The sequence below is a fragment of the Hyperoodon ampullatus genome (assembly GCF_949752795.1).
Source record: "Hyperoodon ampullatus genome assembly, chromosome: X".
NCBI classification, from domain to species: domain Eukaryota; kingdom Metazoa; phylum Chordata; class Mammalia; order Artiodactyla; family Ziphiidae; genus Hyperoodon; species Hyperoodon ampullatus.
Window position 1 is genome coordinate 42,810,207 of NC_136913.1, and position 19,512 is coordinate 42,829,718.

At 39.8% G+C, this 19,512-nt stretch overlaps 1 protein-coding gene across 1 annotated transcript in view; it reads left to right on the forward strand.

Annotated features, from left to right (window-relative positions):
* Positions 1–16,519: 16,519 nt before the first annotated feature.
* The window catches only part of RP2 (RP2 activator of ARL3 GTPase), a gene marked incomplete at its 5' end in the record, with an annotated part of 38,590 nt that continues 35,597 nt past the window's right edge, over positions 16,520–19,512 (forward strand). Inside the window, one exon of the mRNA XM_079727480.1 lies at positions 16,520–16,621. Coding sequence (XP_079583606.1) covers positions 16,520–16,621 — 102 coding nt within the window. The remainder of the gene's footprint in view (positions 16,622–19,512) is intronic.

Sequence of the window (19,512 nt, forward strand, 5' to 3'; positions counted from 1 at the left end):
AATGGAATAAATGCTCCCACCAAAAGACACAGATTGGCTGAATGGATACAAAAACAAGACCCATATATATGCTGTGTACAAGAGACACACTTCAGACCTAGGGACACATACAGACTGAAAGTGAGGGGATGGAAAAAGACATTCCATGCAAATGGAAATCAAAAGAAAGCTGGAGTAGCAATTCTCATATCAGACAAAATAGACTTTCAAATGAAGACTGTTACAAGAGACAAAGAAGGACAATACATAATGATCAAGAGATCGATCCAAGAAGAATATATAACAATTGTAAATATTTATGCACCCAACATAGGAGCACTTCAGTACATAAGGAAATACTAACAGCCATAAAAGGAGAAATCAACTGTAACACATTCATAGCAGGGGACTTTAACACCCCAGTTTCACCAATGGACAGATCATCCAAAATGAAAATAAATAAGGAAACACAAGCTTTAAATGATACATTAAACAAGATGGACTTAATTGATATTTATAGGACATTCCATCCAAAAACAACAGAATACACATTTTTCTCAAGTGCTCATGGAACATTCTCCAGGATAGATCATATCTTGGGATACAAATCAAGCCTTGGTAAATTTAAGAATATTGAAATTGTATCAAGTATCTTTTCTGTCCACAACGCTATGAGACTAGATATCAATTACAGGAAAAGATCTGCAAAAAATACAAACACATGGAGGCTAAACAATGCACTACTTAATAACGAAGTGATCACTGAAGAAATCAAAGAGGAAATAAAAAAATACGTAGAAACAAATAACAATGGAGACACAATGACCCAAAACCTATGGGATGCAGCAAAAGCAGTTCTAAGAGGGAAGTTTATAGCAATACAATCCTACCTTAAGAAACAGGAAACATCTCAAATAACCAACCTAACCTTGCACCTAAAGCAATTAGAGAAAGAAGAACAAAAAAACCCCCAAAGTTAGCAAAGGAAAGAAACCATAAAGATCAGATCAGAAATAAATGAGAAAGAAATGAAGGAAACGATAGCAAAGATCAATAAAACTAAAAGCTGGTTCTTTGAGAAGATAAAATTGATAAATCATTAGCCAGACTCATCAAGAAAAAAAGGGAGAAGACTCAAATCAATAGAATTAGAAATGAAAAAGGAGAAGTAACAACTGACACTGCAGAAATACAAAAGATCATGAGAGATTACTACAAGCAACTCTATGCCAATAAAATGGACAACCTGGAAGAAATGGACAAATTCTTAGAAAGGCACAACCTGCCAAGACTGAATCAGGAAGAAATAGAAAATATGAACAGACCAATCACAAGCACTGAAATTGAAACTGTGATTTAAAATCTTCCAAAAAACAAAAGCCCAGAACCAGATGGCTTCACAGGCGAATTCTATCAAACATTTAGAGAAGAGCTAACACCTATCCTTCTCAAACACTTCCAAAATATAGCAGAGGGAGGAACACTCCCAAACTCACTGTACGAGGCCATCATAACCCTGATACCAAAACCAGACGAAGATGTCACAAAGAGAGAAAACTACAGGCCAATATCACTGATGAACGTAGATGCAAAATCCTCAAAAAAATACTAGAAAACAGAATCCAACAGCGCTTTAAAAGGATCATACACCATGATCAAGTGGGGTTTGTTCCAGGAATGCAAGGATTCTTCAATATACGCAAATCAATCAACGTGATACACCATATTAACAAATTGAAGGAGAAAACCCATATTATCATCTCAATAGATGCAGAGAAAGCTTTCGACACAATTCAACAGCCATTTATGATAAAAACCCTGCAGAAAGTAGGCACAGAGGGTACTTTCCTCAACATAATAAAGGCCATATATGACAAACTCACAGCCAACATTGTCCTCAGTGGTGAAAAACTGAAACCATTTCCGCTAAGATCAGAAGCAGGACAAGATTGCCCACTCTCACCATTATTATTCAACATAGTTTTCAAAGTTTTAGCCACAGCAATCAGAGAACAAAAGGAAATAAAAGGAATCCAAATCAGAAAAGGAGAAGTAAAGCTGTCACTGTTTGCAGATGACATTATACTATACATAGAGAATCCTAAAGATGCTACCAGAAAACTACTAGAGCTAATCAATGAATTTGGTAAAGTAGCAGGATACAAAATTAATGCACAGAAATCTCTGGCATTCCTATACACTAATGATGAAAAATCTGAAAGTGGAATTCAGAAAACACTCCCATTTACCACTGCAACAAAAAGAATAAAATATCTAGGAATAAACCTACCTAAGGAGACAAAAGACCTGTATGCAGAAAATTATAAGACACTGATGAAAGAAATTAAGAGATGATACAAGTAGATGGAGAGATATACCATGTTCTTGGATTGGAAGAATCAACATTGTGAAAATGACTCTACTACCCAAAGCAATCTACAGATTCAATGCAATCTCTATCAAACGACCACTGGCATTTTTCACTGAACTAGAACAAAAAATTTCACAATTTGTATGGAAACACAAAAGACCCCGAATAGCCAAAGCAATCTTGAGAATGAAAAATGGAGCTGGAGGAATCAGGCTCCCTGACTTCAGACTATACTACAAAGCAACAGTAATCAAGACAGTATAGTACTGGCACAAAAACAGAAATATAGATCAATGGAACAGGATAGAAAGCCCAGAGATAAACCCACGCACATATGGTCACCTTATTTTTGATAAAGGAAGCAGGAATGTACAGTGGAGAAAGGACAGCCTCTTCAATAAGTGGTGCTGGGAAAACTGGACAGCTACATGTAAAAGTATGAGATTAGAACACTCCGTAACACCATACACAAATATAAGCTCAAAATGGATTAAAGACCTAAATGTAAGGCCAGAAACTATCAAACTCTTACAGGAAAACATAGGCAGAACACTCTATGACATAAATCACAGCAAGATCCTTTTTGACCCACCTCCTAGAGAAATGGAAATAAAAACAAAAATAAACAAATGGGACCTAATGAAACTTCAAAGCTTTTGAACAGCAAAGGAAACCATAAACAAGATGAAAAAACAACACTCAGAATTGGAGAAAATATTTGCAAATGAAGCAACTGACAAAGGATTGATCTCCAAAATTTACAAGCAGCTCATGCAGCTGAATAACAGAAAAACAAACAACCCAATCCAAAAATGAGCAAAAGACCTAAATAGACATTTCTCCAAAGAAGATATACAGATTGCCAACAAACACGTGAAAGAATGCTCAACATCATTAATCATTAGAGAAATGCAAATCAAAACTACAATGAGATATTATCTCACACCGGTAAGAATGGCCGTCATCAAAAAATCTAGATACAGTAAATGCTGGAGAGGATGTGGAGAAAGGGGAACACTCTTGCACTGCTGGTGGGAATGTGAATTGGTACAGCCACTATGGAGAATAGTATGGAGGGTCCTTAAAAAACTATAAATAGAACTACCATATGACCCAGCAATCCCATTACTGGGCATATACCTTGAGAAAACCATAATTCAAAAAGAGTCATGTACCAAAATGTTCATTGCAGCTCTATTTACAATAGCCAGGAGATGGAAGCCACCTAAGTGTCTATCATCGGATGAATGGATAAAGAAGATGTGGCACATATATACAGTGGAATATTACTCAAGCATAAAGACAAACGAAATTGAGTTATTTGTTTTGAGGTGGATGGACCTAGAGTCTGTCATACAGAGTGAAGTAAGTCAGAAAGAGAAAGACAAATACCGTATGCTAACACATATATATGGAATCTAAGAAAAAGGAATGTCGTGAAGAACCTAGGGGTAAGACAGGAATAAAGGCACATACCCACTAGAGAATGGACTTGAGGATATTGGGAGGGGGAAGGGTAAGCTGTGACAAAGCGAGAGAGTGGCATGGACATATATACACTACCTAACGTAATATAAATAGGTAGTGGGAAGCAGCCACATAGCACAGGGCGATCAGCTCAGTGCTTTGTGACCACCTAGAGGGGTGGGATAGGGAAGGTGGGAGGGAGGGAGACGCAAGAGGGAAGAGATATGGGAACATATGTATATGTATAACTGATTCACTTTGTTATAAATCAGAAACTAACACACCATTGTAAAGCAATTATACTCCAATAAAGATGTTTAAAAAATCACAATAAAAACATTTGTTCATAGTTTTTTATCCCCATTTATGGTCATTTCCTCAATTCAGATTCCTAGAAATGAAGTTATTGGATCAAAGGAACTGACAATTTATTTTATTTTATTTTTTTATTTTTTTATTTTTTGCGATACACGGGCCTCTCACTGTTGTGGTCTCTCTCCCGCTGCGGAGCACAGACTCCGGACGCACAGGCTCAGCGGCCATGGCTCACGGGCCCAGCTGCTCCACAGAATGTGGGATCCTCCCGGACCGGGGCACGAACACCGCGTCGCCTGCATCAGCAGGCGGACTCTCAACCACTGCGCCACCAGAGAAGCCCAGGACAGACATTTTAAAAGCCCTTCTTATATATTGCCAATTTGCTTTCCAGAAAAGTGATACCTATTTGCCCCACTCTATACTCTTGACAAGCCTTTGCTAATTTAACATTGTTTTAACCTTCATATTTTCATTACTAGTGAAATTAAAATATTTTCAATATTTAGTAGTTCATTGCATATCCAAGATTGTGCCCATGTAATTGCTGCTCATGTTAATCAAATGCCACCTATATGAAAACATTAAAGAAATGCGAATGGGAATTTGGGAAAGAAAATGAGGCTGCTGTGATCCTGGGAGTTGGAAGACACACTCTGATTTGCCCCAGGTAAACTTTTTCCACATTCTCTCTTCTGCCAACACCTTGGACTTTGTATGTGGCTGGATAGCAAGTGAAATTTGTGTCCAGCACGAGGCAAAGCCAGACCTGAGAGATTCTATTGGTAAAGATATAATAACAAACCCTTTTAGATTCAGACAGTTTACTAATCACAAAGACAGTGAAAGGAGGGAGGGCAGTCAAAGGTACGGGCTCCCATGGCCCTGGAGCAGGGCAGCACTAAAACAAAAAGGGCCAAATAATTTCAACACAGATAGTACGACACCCTATTGCTGAGGAGTCCGTTCTAGACTGCCATCGATTGTTTTCATCGCTTGCAGCTGTGCCCTAAGGGAGCAAGGCAGAAAGCCTCTTACCCATCAGAACCCAGGAGAGGGTAAGAAACTATGTTATCCCAAATGGAAGGATGTCTTTCTTTCTCATGGCTGAGTGACAGTCTATATATATACACACCACATCTTCTTTATCCATTCAATCATTGATGGGCACTTAAGTTGTTTCCACAACTTGGTTGGACCTTGAGGACATGATGCTAGGTGAGATGAGAAAGACAAATATTGTATGGTATCACCTATATGTGGAATCTAAAAAAGCTGAACTCATAAAAACAGAGAGTAAAATGGTAGTTACCAGGGGGTGAGGGTGGGAGATAGGAGACATGTTGTTTAAGGGTACAAACTTGCAATGAGTAGTAACTAAGTCCTAGAGATCTAATGCACAGTATAGTGAATATACACAACAATATTGTATCATAATCATCATACTTGCTAAGAGACTAGAACTTAATTATTCCAACCACTAAAAAGAAATAAGTAATGTGATAGAAATGCTAATTATCACTACAATGGCAAGCATATTATAATGCATGTGTATCAAATTAGCATATTGATTTGATAATTTTATAGAATATTATATGTCAAATATATTTCCATAAAAAAGAAGGAAACTATTGTATGACAGCTTCCTAGGCTGATATCTCCCAGGGAAGACAGGGAGGTGAGTGGGAAAATGGCTTCAAAGCAGCACTTCACACGTCTCCCATGCTCTTCCACGTTCCAGAAGGATCAGAGGCATTCTGTCAAGACTTAGATTCAGCTGTGGTACAAGCCTTGACTCCCTAGCCTATGTGGATACACACAAGTTACCAGGGCACCATGGCAGAGCTACTCCTTTACAGTGTGTGGGTAAGGAGTCTTGGAATTCTGTCTAGATCTTTTTTCAACCTAACAGAGTTTTGAGAAAAGTTCATTATTTTCAAACAGGCCACTGTCTTCACTACATACAAGAAGATCAATGAAAAACTTGCACCTATAGCGATTATTTTATTGCCAGGGAAATCCTAAATGTTGTGGATCAGCAGCTGCTGAAACTGGTTAACGCTATACCCTCCTCAGATCCTTCTGTGTCTTAAAAAATTTTTTTTTATTGTAGTATAGTTGATTTACAATGTTGTGTTAGTTTCAGGTGTACAGCAAAGTGATTCATTATACATATATATAAACATAGATAATCTTTTTTTACATTCTCTTCCATTATAGGTTATTATAAGATATTGAGTAGAGTTCCCTGTGCTGTACAGTAGGTCCTTGTTGGTTACCTATTTTATATATAGTAGTGTGGATATGTTAATCCCAATCTCCTAATTTATCCTTCCCTCCTCCTTGGTAGCCATAAGTTTGTATTCTATATCTATGAGTCTGTTTCTGTTTTGTAAATAAGTTCATTTTGTATCATTTTTTTAGATTCAACATATAAGCGATATATGATATTTGTCTTTGCCTGGCTTACTTCACTTAGTATGATAATCTCTAGGTCCATCTGTGTTACTGCAAATAGCATTATTTCATTCTTTTTTATGGCTGAGTGATGTTCCATTTCAGGTTCTTTTCCCTTATATGTTATTGCAAGATATTGAATATAGTTCCATCTGCTATACAGTAGGTCCTTTTTGTTTATATGTTTTATATATAGTAGCATGTGTCTGTTACTCCCATACTCCTAATTTATCTCTCACCCCACCCCCACTCTCTCCTTTGGTAACCATAAGATTGTTTTCTATGTCTGCTTCTGTGTCTTTGAGCCATAATTGACCCAGAAAGCAGGTGCATGGAGCCACACCAAGATTACTGCATCATATTCGTTGGTCTCACAAAGGCCTCTGATATTCTCATTAACATTCCTGGGTCTTAGTGAGCATTGAGGATGTTAGAACTTACCTTGAAGAGGGATGGCACATATAAAGTAGCATGGCTAATGTGCTAACTGAAACATTTACATTACAAATGCAGTGAAACAGGACTTCAGAAGTTGAAATAAAATCCTTATTCGGTGTTTTTGTTTGTTTGTTTGTTTGGTTGGTTTTTGTTTTTTTGGGTTTTGTTTTGTTTTGTTTGCAGCCTTGTTTCTTCTGAACTAAAAGCCAGTGTTAAAATATGTTTCTTGTCCTTTGGGACACTCTTTAAACCCAGCAGGCCAGTCTAAAAGATCCCGTGACTACTCTGTTGATAACTGTGTTCCAAACTTCTCACACAGGAAGATATTGCATTTTGATCACAAGCCTAAACAAAACCACATCATCATTCCACGTGATTGCAGAAAGGAAACCCACACATACAGCCTCTATTACTTTGCTAGGGCTGCTGTAGCAAAATACCACAGACGGGGGGCTTAAACAACAGAAATTTATTGTCTCACAGTTCTAGAGGCTGGAAGTCTCAGATCAAGGTGTCTGAAGGGTTGGTTCCTTGTAAGGGAAGGATCTCTCCAGGCCTCTCTTCTTGGCTTGTAGGTGGCTGTCTTCTCCCTGTGTTTCTTCACGTGGTCTTCCCTCTGTGCATGTCTATGTCCAAATTTCCCCTTCTTATTAGGACACAAGTCATATTGGAATAGGGCCCACCCTAATGACCTCACTTTAACTGGATTACCTCTATAAAGACCTTATCTTCAAATAAGGTCACATTCTGAGGTATTGAGGGTGAGCACGTCAACATACGAGTTTTGAGGGAATACAGTTCAACACATAACATAGCCTAAGATTTTCCTGCTTGTTCTGACGCTCAGAGCCATTGCTCAGTTTGGCTAATTTGGCAGTACACTCTTAGACTAAGAGATTAGAAGAACGAATCATGAAGTAACATTTTTTACAACTCTGAAACCCAAAGAAGGGAACCAACAAGGCTTCAAACTCCAGACCAAAATTCTTGAGGGGAATGCTAATGCCAAAGTGCAAATCTTATGATTTAGCTGTAAATTACTCAAAAATAGTGGCAATCATATTGCCTAGGAGTAGTGTAAGAAAAATTAAACAGAACGTGGAAACAAGCAACATAATTGCATGGCCTTTTTTTAATATATAAATTTGTTTTATTTTTGGCTGCGTTGGGTCTTTGTTGCTGCACGCAAGCTTTCTCTAGTTGCAGTGAGCGGGGACTACTCTTCGTTGCGGTGCACAGGCTTCTCACTGCGGTGGCTTCAGTTGTTGCGGAGCACCAGCTTTAGGCCTGCGGGCTTCAGTAGTTGTGGCACGTGGGCTCAGTAGTTGTGGCATGCGGGCTTTAGAGGGCAGGCTCAGTAGTTGTGGCGCACAGTTGCTCCGCGGCATGTGGGATCTTCCTGGACCAGGGCTCGAACCCGTGTCCCCTGCATTGGCAGGCGGATTCTTTTTTTTTTCTTTAAACATCTTTATTGGAGTATAATTGCTTTACAATGGTGTGTTAGTTTCTGCTTTATAACAAAGTGAATCAGTTATGCATATACATATGTTCCCATATCTCTTCCCTCTTGCATCTCCCTCCCTCCCACCCTCCCTATCTCACCCCTCTAGGTGGTCACAAAGCACCGAGCTGATCTCCCTGTGCTATGCGGCTGCTTCCCACTAGCTATCTATTTTACGTTTGGTAGTGTATATATGTCCATGCCACTCTCTCACTTTGTCACAGCTTACCCTTCCCCCTCCCCATATCCTCAAGTCCATTCTCTAGTAGGTCTGTGTCTTTATTCCCATCTTACCCCTAGGTTCTTCAAGACTTTTTTTTTCTTAGATTCCATATATATGTGTTAGCATACGGTATTTGATTTTCTCCTTCTGACTTACTTCACTCTGTATGACAGACTCTAGGTCCATCCACCTCAAGACAAATAACTCAATTTCGTTTCTTTTTATGGCTGAGTAATATTCCATTGTATATATGTGCCACATCTTCTTTATCCATTCATCTGATGATAGACACTTAGGTGGCTTCCATCTCCTGGCTATTGCAAATAGAGCTGCAATGAACATTTTGGTACATGACTCTTTTTGAATTATGGTTTTCTCAGGGTATATGCCCAGTAGTGGGATTGCTGGGGCGTATGGTAGTTCTATTTGTAGTTTTTTAAGGAACCTCCATACTATTCTCCATAGTGGCTGTATCAATTTACATTCCCACCAGCAGTGCAAGAGTGTTCCCTTTTCTCCACACCCTCTCCAGCATTTATTGTTTCTAGATTTTTTGATGACGGCCATTCTTACCGGTGTGAGATAATATCTCATTGTAGTTTTGATTTGCATTTCTCTAATGATTAATGATGTTGAGCATTCTTTCACGTGTTTGTTGGCAATCTGTATATCTTCTTTGGAGAAATGTCTATTTAGGTCTTTTGCTCATTTTTGGATTGGGTTGTTTGTTTTTCTGTTATTCAGCTGCATGAGCTGCTTGTAAATTTTGGAGATCAATCCTTTGTCAGTTGCTTCATTTGCAAATATTTTCTCCAATTCTGAGTGTTGTTTTTTCATCTTGTTTATGGTTTCCTTTGCTGTGCAAAAGCTTTGTTGTTTCATTAGGTCCCATTTGTTTATTTTTGTTTTTATTTCCATTTCTCTAGGAGGTGGGTCAAAAAGGATCTTGTTGTGATTTATGTCATAGAGTGTTCTGCCTATGTTTTCCTCTAAGAGTTTGATAGTTTCTGGCCTTACATTTAGGTCTTTAATCCATTTTGAGCTTATATTTGTGTATGGTGTTACGGAGTGTTCTAATCTCATACTTTTACATGTAGCTGTCCAGTTTTCCCAGAACCAGTTATTGAAGAGGCTGTCTTTTCTCCACTGTATATTCTTGCCTCCTTTATCAAAAATAAGGTGACCATATGTGCGTGGGTTTATCTCTGGGCTTTCTATCCTGTTCCATTGAGCTATCTTTCTGTTTTTGTGCCAGTACTATACTGTCTTCATTACTGTAGCGTTGTAGTATAGTCTGAAGTCAGGGAGCCTGATTCCTCCAGCTCCGTTTTTCATTCTCAAGATTGCTTTGGCTATTCGGGGTCTTTTGTGTTTCCATACAAATTGTGAAATTTTTTGTTCTAGTTCTGTGAAAAATGCCAGTGGTCGTTTGATAGGGATTGCATTGAATCTGTAGATTGCTTTGGGTAGTAGAGTCATTTTCACAATGTTGATTCTTCCAATCCAAGAACATGGTATATCTCTCCATCTACTTGTATCATCTTTAATTTCTTTCATCAGTGTCATAATTTTCTGCATACAAGTCTTTTGTCTCCTTAGGTAGGTTTATTCCTAGATATTTTATTCTTTTTGTTGCAGTGGTAAATGGGAGTGTTTTCTTAATTTCACTTTCAGATTTTTCATCATTAGCATATAGGAAAGCAAGAGATTTCTGTGCATTAATTTTGTATCCTGCTACTTTACCAAATTCATTGATTAGCTCTAGTAGTTTTCTGATAGCATCTTTGGGATTCTCTATGTATTGGCAGGCAGATTCTTAACCACTGTGCCACCAGGGAAGCCCCTTCATGGCCTTTTAATGCTGTTCTAAAACACTGTCCAACAAGCCTGACTAAGGTTCAGCTGACTCTCTAAGGGTATGTTGCCTGCTTGACATACAATTTATTATTGATTAGTACTCAGATACTTTATAAGTCTGTGAAGTTAGAGGTAAACCAATAGAAAACTGGTCCAGTGTGATGATTTTCTTTTCTGATCATTAGAAAAGATCTCAAAGCTTATGGCTTTATTGCCGCTTAGGACATTAACCAGTTTTGTATGCACGGTAGCAATCTTATTTCAACATTCCTTTTCTTCACTAACTATTTAAAGCCTCACTTCTCATATCCTCTTTGAATCAACTTCTTGACATTTTGGCTTCCTTACTAATGAATTAAATCAATAATTTGATACTGGCTTATTGTCAATTTGTCTAGGAATTATGTTTTTTGTGTTTTGTTTGTTTGTTTGTTTTGTGGTACGCGGACCTCTCACTGTGGTGGCCTCTCGCGTTGTGGAGCACAAGCTCCGGAAGCGCAGGCTCAGTGGCCATGGCTCACAGGCCCAGCCGCTCCACAGCATGTGGGATCTTCCCGGACCGGGGCATGAACCCGTGTCCCCTGCATCGGCAGGCGGACTCTCAACCACTGCACCACCAGGGAAGCCGAATTATGTTTTAAATATTTTGAAAATTATACCTTGGTAGCACCCTTTTCAAGCAAAGGTTATCAAGTAGGAGGCAGTAGGGTAAGTAACTACAAAATAGAATGTTGTCATTGTTAAAATTAAAAGTTGGACAAGAGATGTAGGAACTGAGTTTATTTCTGCCAGCAGGGAAGCATGATACGACAGGTTTGATATGAAGTTACACTGTCTCAACAGGAAGTGTAAGCATCAGTTTTCTAAACAGTTTGAGAAAAAGAAAAATTCGTAAGCATACTAATTTAAAATTAAAATACCAGGCCAACATATAAATTTCAAGGTTCTAACTTATCTTTCTCATAGGAAAGTTTTAAAAAAGAGTTTGACCAAATTTGCACTTCTGGTCATCTGAATGTCTTGTTACCTAGTTGTCTCTGTGGATAGTTAACCAGTCAGTAAATTTGCATTAGAAATTTTGTTCTTTGCATATCTGACTCCAGTAGCTCATTTTTTATTGGTTTCCATCAGCCTGCACCTATGGGTTTCTCCGTTCCCGTTGAGGTTTTTCATTAATTGTGCAGATCTGCAACATTTTCCGGAAAATATAGTCTTTCTAGTCCTTTGTCTGTATCATGTGCCATCATGTATACATTCTGAAGCCAATTAGTATATGAAAAATATGTAGTATGTGTGAATTTAGATCCTGACTCCCCAAGAAGTAATATCCCTAATACTTTTGGACAAATGGCTTATAGTACAGCAAATGGAATGGAAACTTTTGGGCCCCCCATTTGCATGGGTCCTGTACGTACCCCAAGAGGGGCCCTAGCAATTTTGTATTCATAATTTGTATCATTTTTCTTAGAAAAGACCCAACCTAAATTGTATAAACTGCAAACCCTACAAATCCTGGATTTCTCTCTTAGAGTGAACTATTGCTGATTAGATGCTATACTTAGCACCACGAGAATTAGTGAATGAATGAAAGAAGTGCTAAAGTGATGTTTTCCTCCCTAATTCGTGCAGCTGGGTGTTTGTGGTGGGGAGGTGAGGAGGTGGGAATTGTACAAAACCCAGCAAAGAAGCTCTCACAGAAGATTTTATCTAGAATGAGCCCTGACTTCTTTTACTTTCATCAGGAACCGGGAGAGAGGGAAAAGGGTGAGTAGGAAAGAAATCCTACTTATAAAGGTCTCAGGGACTTTCAGGTCTGCTTAGGTGTTGGCCATCTATATGATATTAACCACTTGCTCATGTAAGATGTAGGAAATGTTATTAAATATCCTTTTACTAAATCTTCTGTCTTGTGGCATCAGTTTTCTTGCCCAAATCTTTCTTATTGACTATTTTGGAATTGTATACTATACAACTGTTGATGAGTAGCAATTTTGTGAGTTGGGATCTTCTCGATGTCAGATTGAGAGCTTATTTTTTTTAATCTACATGCATAGAGGAAATTAGGAAATAAAATCTCTAACCTAGCTTGGGTGAAATGGGAAGTAGCTCTTTTATTAATAAAATCCCAAAGGTAAAAACAAATTTTATGAACTAGCACACTCTGATTAACTCTGAGGTTTTAGTTTTATCACAGTTTGTCCCTTTCCTGAAAAGTATTGAAATGAGTGTTTGGAAAATGGAAATTCCACTAGAAAAAGATTTTTTTTAGTCCGGAAACTATTTTTTAAAGTAGTTTCCATTGGAACTGCTTTGCTGTAAAAGTTACTGGAATGATTTTTATTTTATGCTGCTAAAACCATTCACTTCTGAGACTCCTTCCTTGACTTTTCCACCCTCCCCATCCCTATTTGAGTTAAAAGTCTGTTTCCTCTGTTGTTCCTTTTCTGTACTAACTTCCAAATATTTTTTGCTTGGCTTACATTAAGAATTTTACCAACAACAGTGAACAAGATACCCTATGCTAAGAGCAGTCGGAAAAATATACAGTCTTTATAACCTGATTACACACAATTTTTATGCTCTTAAAAAAATCATTAGAACTGGTTGATAAGAGGGTGAAAGAAAATCGGTAAGAACTACCTAAAAGTTAAAGTATGAGAAGAGATGTTGGTTCAAAAATCTATTAAAAGAAAGAAGTTATCTGCTTGTACAATTTTTTTCAACCTCCCAATTCTCTTCTTCAGTACATATGTAATACTATTGACAGAACCGACTCCCGCTATGGTAGCCAGCCTCTGAGATGACACCCCAAAGATCTATGCCTTCCAGTATTCATGCATTTGTTTAGTTCCCTTCCTGAGGGAGTCAGGGCCAGCCCTGTGTGATCAATAGAATCCAGTGGAAGTGATGTGTGATTTCTGAAGTTACATCATAAGAGGCCTTGCAGCTTCTGCTTTGGTCTCATGGAACATTTATTCTTGGAGCCTTCAGTATAGTGTATGAAATATGACTAACTTAAGGCTACCTTGCTAGAGAGATCACATGGAGAGGCTCTGAGATTTCATGTAGAATGATTCAGCCATTTGAGTCATCCTGGCTGAGGCTTTGGATGCCACATGAAACCAGAGTTGAGCTGTCCCCACTGAGCCCTGCTTAAATTGCAGATTCATGAGGAAAATAAATAATCATTGTTTTAAGCCATTAAGTTTGTTATGCAGCAATGGATCATGGAAACACTCCTCTCCTCCCTTCTCCTTCACTTGCAAAGTGTTTCCTTAGGTGAGTGCACAGTGAGCAAGCCTGTGTCAGGTCAACTCAAGAAAAGGGACTTTTCCAGCCGCTGTTGCTGGGGTACTTGGCTTATTCATGCTGTGAAGATATATGTTGTCAGGACTGTCTTCTGAGAGGTAACAATGTCACTTCTGTGGTCAAGAAACACAGGGGACCCAGACCATGTCTGGAGCCTGTGGCCAGGTGCAAACCCACAACCCAACTTTTTAATACAGATGAACATCTACCTGTTTGGCTGATCATGAAGAGCAGCTTTCTATAGAAAAGAAGTCACAAGAGTATAAGTAGGAGGAGGAATATAAGCAGAAGGAGCGACCAACTTCTGTCTGGACTCTGTGGAGTTAGGGCTCCAGCACATGTGCCCTTTCCAGGACCTGCTTCCCACTTGTGTTTGCAATATAGAACTCATCCTTATGGCTGCAGCAATTAGACCAGGAGTGCACAGTTGACCGGTGGGTAACCATTCTATTGATTGGCCAGCAGTTTATCTGGTTATCTCCCTTGAGAATCTGAACTAAGATATAAAGAAATTGTAGTATGCACTTGGACAGAAAGGCCATGAGGAATCAGGGTAGGATGACTGTTCTCAGCTATGCATATGCTTTTCGTCAGGGGTGATGGTGGGATGGGATTTAACAGAAAGGGGATTTTATCGTCACTTTTGTTTAAGGGTCCCTGAAAAGATCACTGTTGGATATAGATTTTGTTTTAGGTTTAAGTCTCTCATTAATGAATACTTCAAAACTACGAGAGTTTTAGGGATTGTTTCTCTAAAATTAGTTTTGTTGTTTGTTCATTAAGAGGAACAACATCACTGTGGGACAGAGCTCCATAGGCATCAGAAGGCCTAAGCAGGTACTTCTTTCTTTCAGATGAATCAGAAAGGAACAAATTTAGGAGGAGGGAGCAATGGACAGCACAGGCTCTGGATTTTTATAGAACCTGTCTAACCACTCTCATTGTGACCACAAGTTAGTGCCTTCACCGCTGTGGACCTCTGTTTCCTCCACTGTACTATGAAGCAATGGATCACAATTTTAACCTTCTATGAATGTAAAACATCTAAGGGTCTTCTAAGGGTCTTATCCAAAACAACCTCACATAGACTTTTCATCTCACTCTGAGTAAGAAAAAGTGTGTACCGGGTGAAGACTCTGTGGCCTAAGATCTGGAACTTAAATTTACAGTAATTTCTAATACTTGAGCACATGCACTTTTCTTCCTGATTGTGCAATAAAAGGCAGGAAGTGAAAAGGGGAACATTCTTAATGCTCGAGTTAAGTCAGAGGCTCATTTAGGACATACACTAGATGTGAATTAGTGTGGGAAAGCAGAAAGATAACCAAATTTGAGCCTAAACTAATCTGCATTTGATGTCTGACCAAATACCAAAATACTGTGCTCAGAGAATTAAACCAACAACTTACCTTTTCTATTACACAAGCAATACATGTGTATTGTAGTAACATTCAACCCAAGTATAGCAAATGCTAATATTTAGTATATATTTTTAAAAATATCTTCAGACAAACCCTATACCATTTGCTGAGAACAGATCTGATAGTTTATATGGCAGTGCTTGTGTCCTCCACCAGGCTATAAACTCCATGAGGAGAATCCCTTTACCATTACTCTTCCCCCCATCCCACCACCTCCGCTCCACTTTAGTCACTTTCTTTGGGAAAGAATAGGGAAAGGTTGTAAATGTTTCCTTCACTAGTGTGCAAGCATTCATTCGACAAACGTTTTATTGAGCAACTAGTGTGGAGTTGAGCAAGGCTTGGGGGATTAAATAAAAGAAAAAGACAGGGCTTTTGGTCTCAAGAAATTCACAGTTCCAATAAGGAGACAATACAAAAATAATTATTTTTCTAAGTTCTTGTTCAATTTTAGAGTCATTCGTGGAAATTCTAAGAAAGCACATAAGAGAGGGCAAGGAGGTTCGGGAAGGTCTTTGGGGAAATTTCCCGAAGAGGTGACACTGGCCAGACATGGGGTCGGGGAATGGGTGACGAAGAGTGAGGCATACGAATTTCATGGCCCTTCCTGCATCAGCAGGAATTCCTGTTCCCTCCCAATTGCACCACAAAACTTAAGTCTAATGTTCAACTACGGAGCCCTCCCGAGTCTAGAACTTGGAAACTGAGAACCTAGGGCAAAAAGACCTGGCTGCCGAGGCTGCACTCCGGTAGCTGGACAGCCCCGCTGACTCCTAGGAGGGGTGGGGCAGGATTGGGGGCGGGGTCGGCTGTGAGTGCATCTGGGCCGACCGGGCCCGCCCCTGGGGGCTGGCGCAGGAGCCGGGCGTGGATTGGCTGTGTGCGTAAGTCGGCCTCTCTTCATAGGCCGCGCAGGGCTGCTCGCGGGACTTGGATTGGCTCCCAGGGCGCTGAGCGGTCATTGGCTGTGGTGGGTCGTCAAGGCGACTGAGAGGAAAAAGAGAAGGGGTTTGGGGCCTGGCAGGCGAACCCAGGCTGCGGGCGGCTTGGCGGTTCCGCGGGGCGGTGTCCAGAGAGCTGCGGGGCCCGGACCTCCGGGGTTCACGCCACAACTCCAGGAGGTGCCTGAGCCAGCGCGCCGGCGAGGAGTAGTGGCTAGTGGGACCCCGCGGGCCGGGACCATGGGCTGCTTCTTCTCCAAGAGGCGGAAGGCTGAGAAGGAGTCGCAGCCGGAGGGCGAGGAGGAGCGGCCGAAGCAGTACAGCTGGGACCAGCGCGAGAAGGTAACCAACGTCCCATAGCGGCTGGTCTCAGCCTTCCCGAGCCGCTCGGCAAGGGTCCCCAGCGGCCGGGCAGCGCTGAGGGGGTGGACCCAGCAGCTGCCGCTCTTGCGCGCTCGCTCTCTCCCGCGAGTAGTTGAAGTCGGAGTGAATGACTTTTGGGGGAGCCGTGAAATTCAGCGTCAGAGAGGGCTCCACGGAGGGCGGTGCAGCGCTGGAAGGGGCCCTAGAGCTCATTGTCCAAGCAGATGGACCCTTCGGGCTTTTCCTCCTCTGTGCACCCTGCCCTCCAGCCCAAGGATGGACTCCAGGGAAGGAAGGAGAACCCGGAATGCCCCAAATCTCACATCTCGTTTCACTCGCAGCGCAGAGCGGGGTTTTGTCCAGTCCTCGAGTTACACATGGGACTGATCTCATCTCTTTCGAGGCTTGTGTTCTTTCTGTGGTTGTTTTCTCTTTTGTCTGCCCTAGCCAGTAAATCTCTTTGGTGCCTCCTGATATATTACACTGCTGAATTTTCTCAATGACGAAGTGGACCGTTTGACATACAGCTTTGTATGACCTCCTCTTCCACTTACCCGAAAGGAATAATGAAAATGTAATCAGCCTTGGAATGTGTGTAAAGACCGTAAGATGAAAATAACCAGCATAAGCCAGGCAATATTTTACTGTTGCTTTCATGAATGAAAATGCCCTTATTTTTACTTTTCTATATAGCCAGAAACGAGAAAGCTTTGAACACGTCCACTAGTCTTACACAAAGCGCACTTAGTCATAAATTTCATAATGCTTCCTCTTTCTACATAGTTCTCCATTTGTGTTTAGTAAAATACGTTGATAGATCCATCAATTATTTTTCTCATCCAAACGAAAAGAAAGACTTTTAAATGAGTGTTATGAACAGTTAACTCCTTGCTTAATAAACATATCTGTATCCATGACTACTTTATAGTAAATGTCTTACTAATGTTTTGATTTCATAGACCATCCCACATGATTTCCAGTCCCCAGCAGAATGTATTCACATAAACTCGGTTCTCCAAGTGTCAGATTTTAAAAATTGGACGCTTTTTACAGACTTCTCAGCCCCATCTTTCTGCCCCTGTTACACAGGGTTGCATGGTCTGTTTATTAATTCTCTTTTATCCATACTTGATAGCAGCATTTTATAATGTAAGAGTGGAAAATACTATATTTTCTGTCTGAAAACAACCCCTTTAAAAATTCTCCTGGACTATTAGAGAAAGAATTACCAGCTTACATTTTGAGACAGTGGAGATACCACATTTCCCAACATTGCTTTTTCTTTTGGGAATTTTTTCTTTTTCTTCTGGAATTACTAAGAATTCACTCTAGGGTACCTCTAATTTATGATAGCCTGCTAAATTTTATGTGATTTTAAAGATTTTTTTTTCTAGCTCCTTAGCTCTCATGAGGTCAGTATGGGTTGTGTGCAAATGTTCTGTATTAGTCCAGTGATACTTTTACTGAGTTTAGCATGGTCTTGCTTGCTCCTAGAAGATTTTAATTGTACCTTAAAAGGAATGGGATGCAAATGCAGCCCAGAGAACATAAATGAGATACGTTGGATGTATATTAACAGAATGGTTTGTATTAAAAGTTTAGGTCTCTAATGTGATCATGGACTATAACATAAACATTTTAAAGTTATATCAGACAATTACCATTCAACTTGTAAGACTTAGCTGTAAAAAGAAAGTGCCAAAAAAAAAAAGTAAAGTGCATTGCCTGAAAAGTTTCCTTGCAACTTGGAAAAGTGATGTTTAGATTTTTCCTTAGGTTGTGTAATCAGAGTATCTTTATTGAGAGGCACCCTCTGGGTTTTGGGTTTTGACTTGTGTAATTGGGTCAGTCTTAGGGCACTGAAGCTAGAAGAAATTGTCTCAATTAGAAAGAATGTTTGGGGACTCAGTGTTGTCACGACAACTGGTATACTGTAATCAACAGCGTAAGAAGCTCATTTTCTATTGCTGACTTGGAAAAAAAAGGCTTATTGTACAATTACTACATTAACATGATGAGAAATATTTTTGGATTACAAGATCTGTGTTTAAATCATTTGGAAGGAAATGCTTTTATCCTTGTTATCTGTATGCTGCCTCCCATAGCTAGGCAAATTATTCAATATATATGTTCTCAAACACCAAGGAAAACTCAAAATTATAAGAATTATTTTCCCTGCCCTTGAAGAGCTGACTGGCTTTTTTGAGTTAAAACAGGAAATATTTAAGTATCAAGGGAAGATGAGTAGTACAGAAAAGTAGCTTTCATTTTCTAGTTGTTCATACCAATACTCTTTCTAGACAATAGAAATGATGGCATAGGTATGAAAATTGTGATTTTGAGTATGGACAACACATCTTGTGTCCATTCAGGTTCCTCAGTTATAAAATCAAACCTGGTAAAAATTTCTCTACTGTTTAATAAGGTAAAGGCCTGTCCTGAGAAAGAGGGTTAGACAGTACTGGTCACCTCTGAGGATAGAACTTGGGCCAGAGATTGGGCAGGACAGAACCAGTCTTAGTATAAGGCAGATCATAATTCCCAGAGTTGTTCTTCAGTGGAAAGGGTGGCTTTGTGAAGAACTGATCTCCGTGTTGGTCAAAACATTCAGTCAGAGGTTGGATGGAGACCTACTAGAAAGAAGTGTCTGCATTGAGTAGGGGGCTAGATGCTGTTTTTAGCCTTTTAAGTACGTGAGGTATTCTAGTTATCCATTGTTGCATACCAAACCACCCCAAAACTTAATGGCATAGAATAATGACAAGTACTTATTTTGCTCACAACTCTGCAATTTGTGTAGGGCTTAGCCAGGTTGGCTCTTTGCTTTATCTGGCATCAGCTGCAGCAGCTTGACTGGGGATTGGAGGATC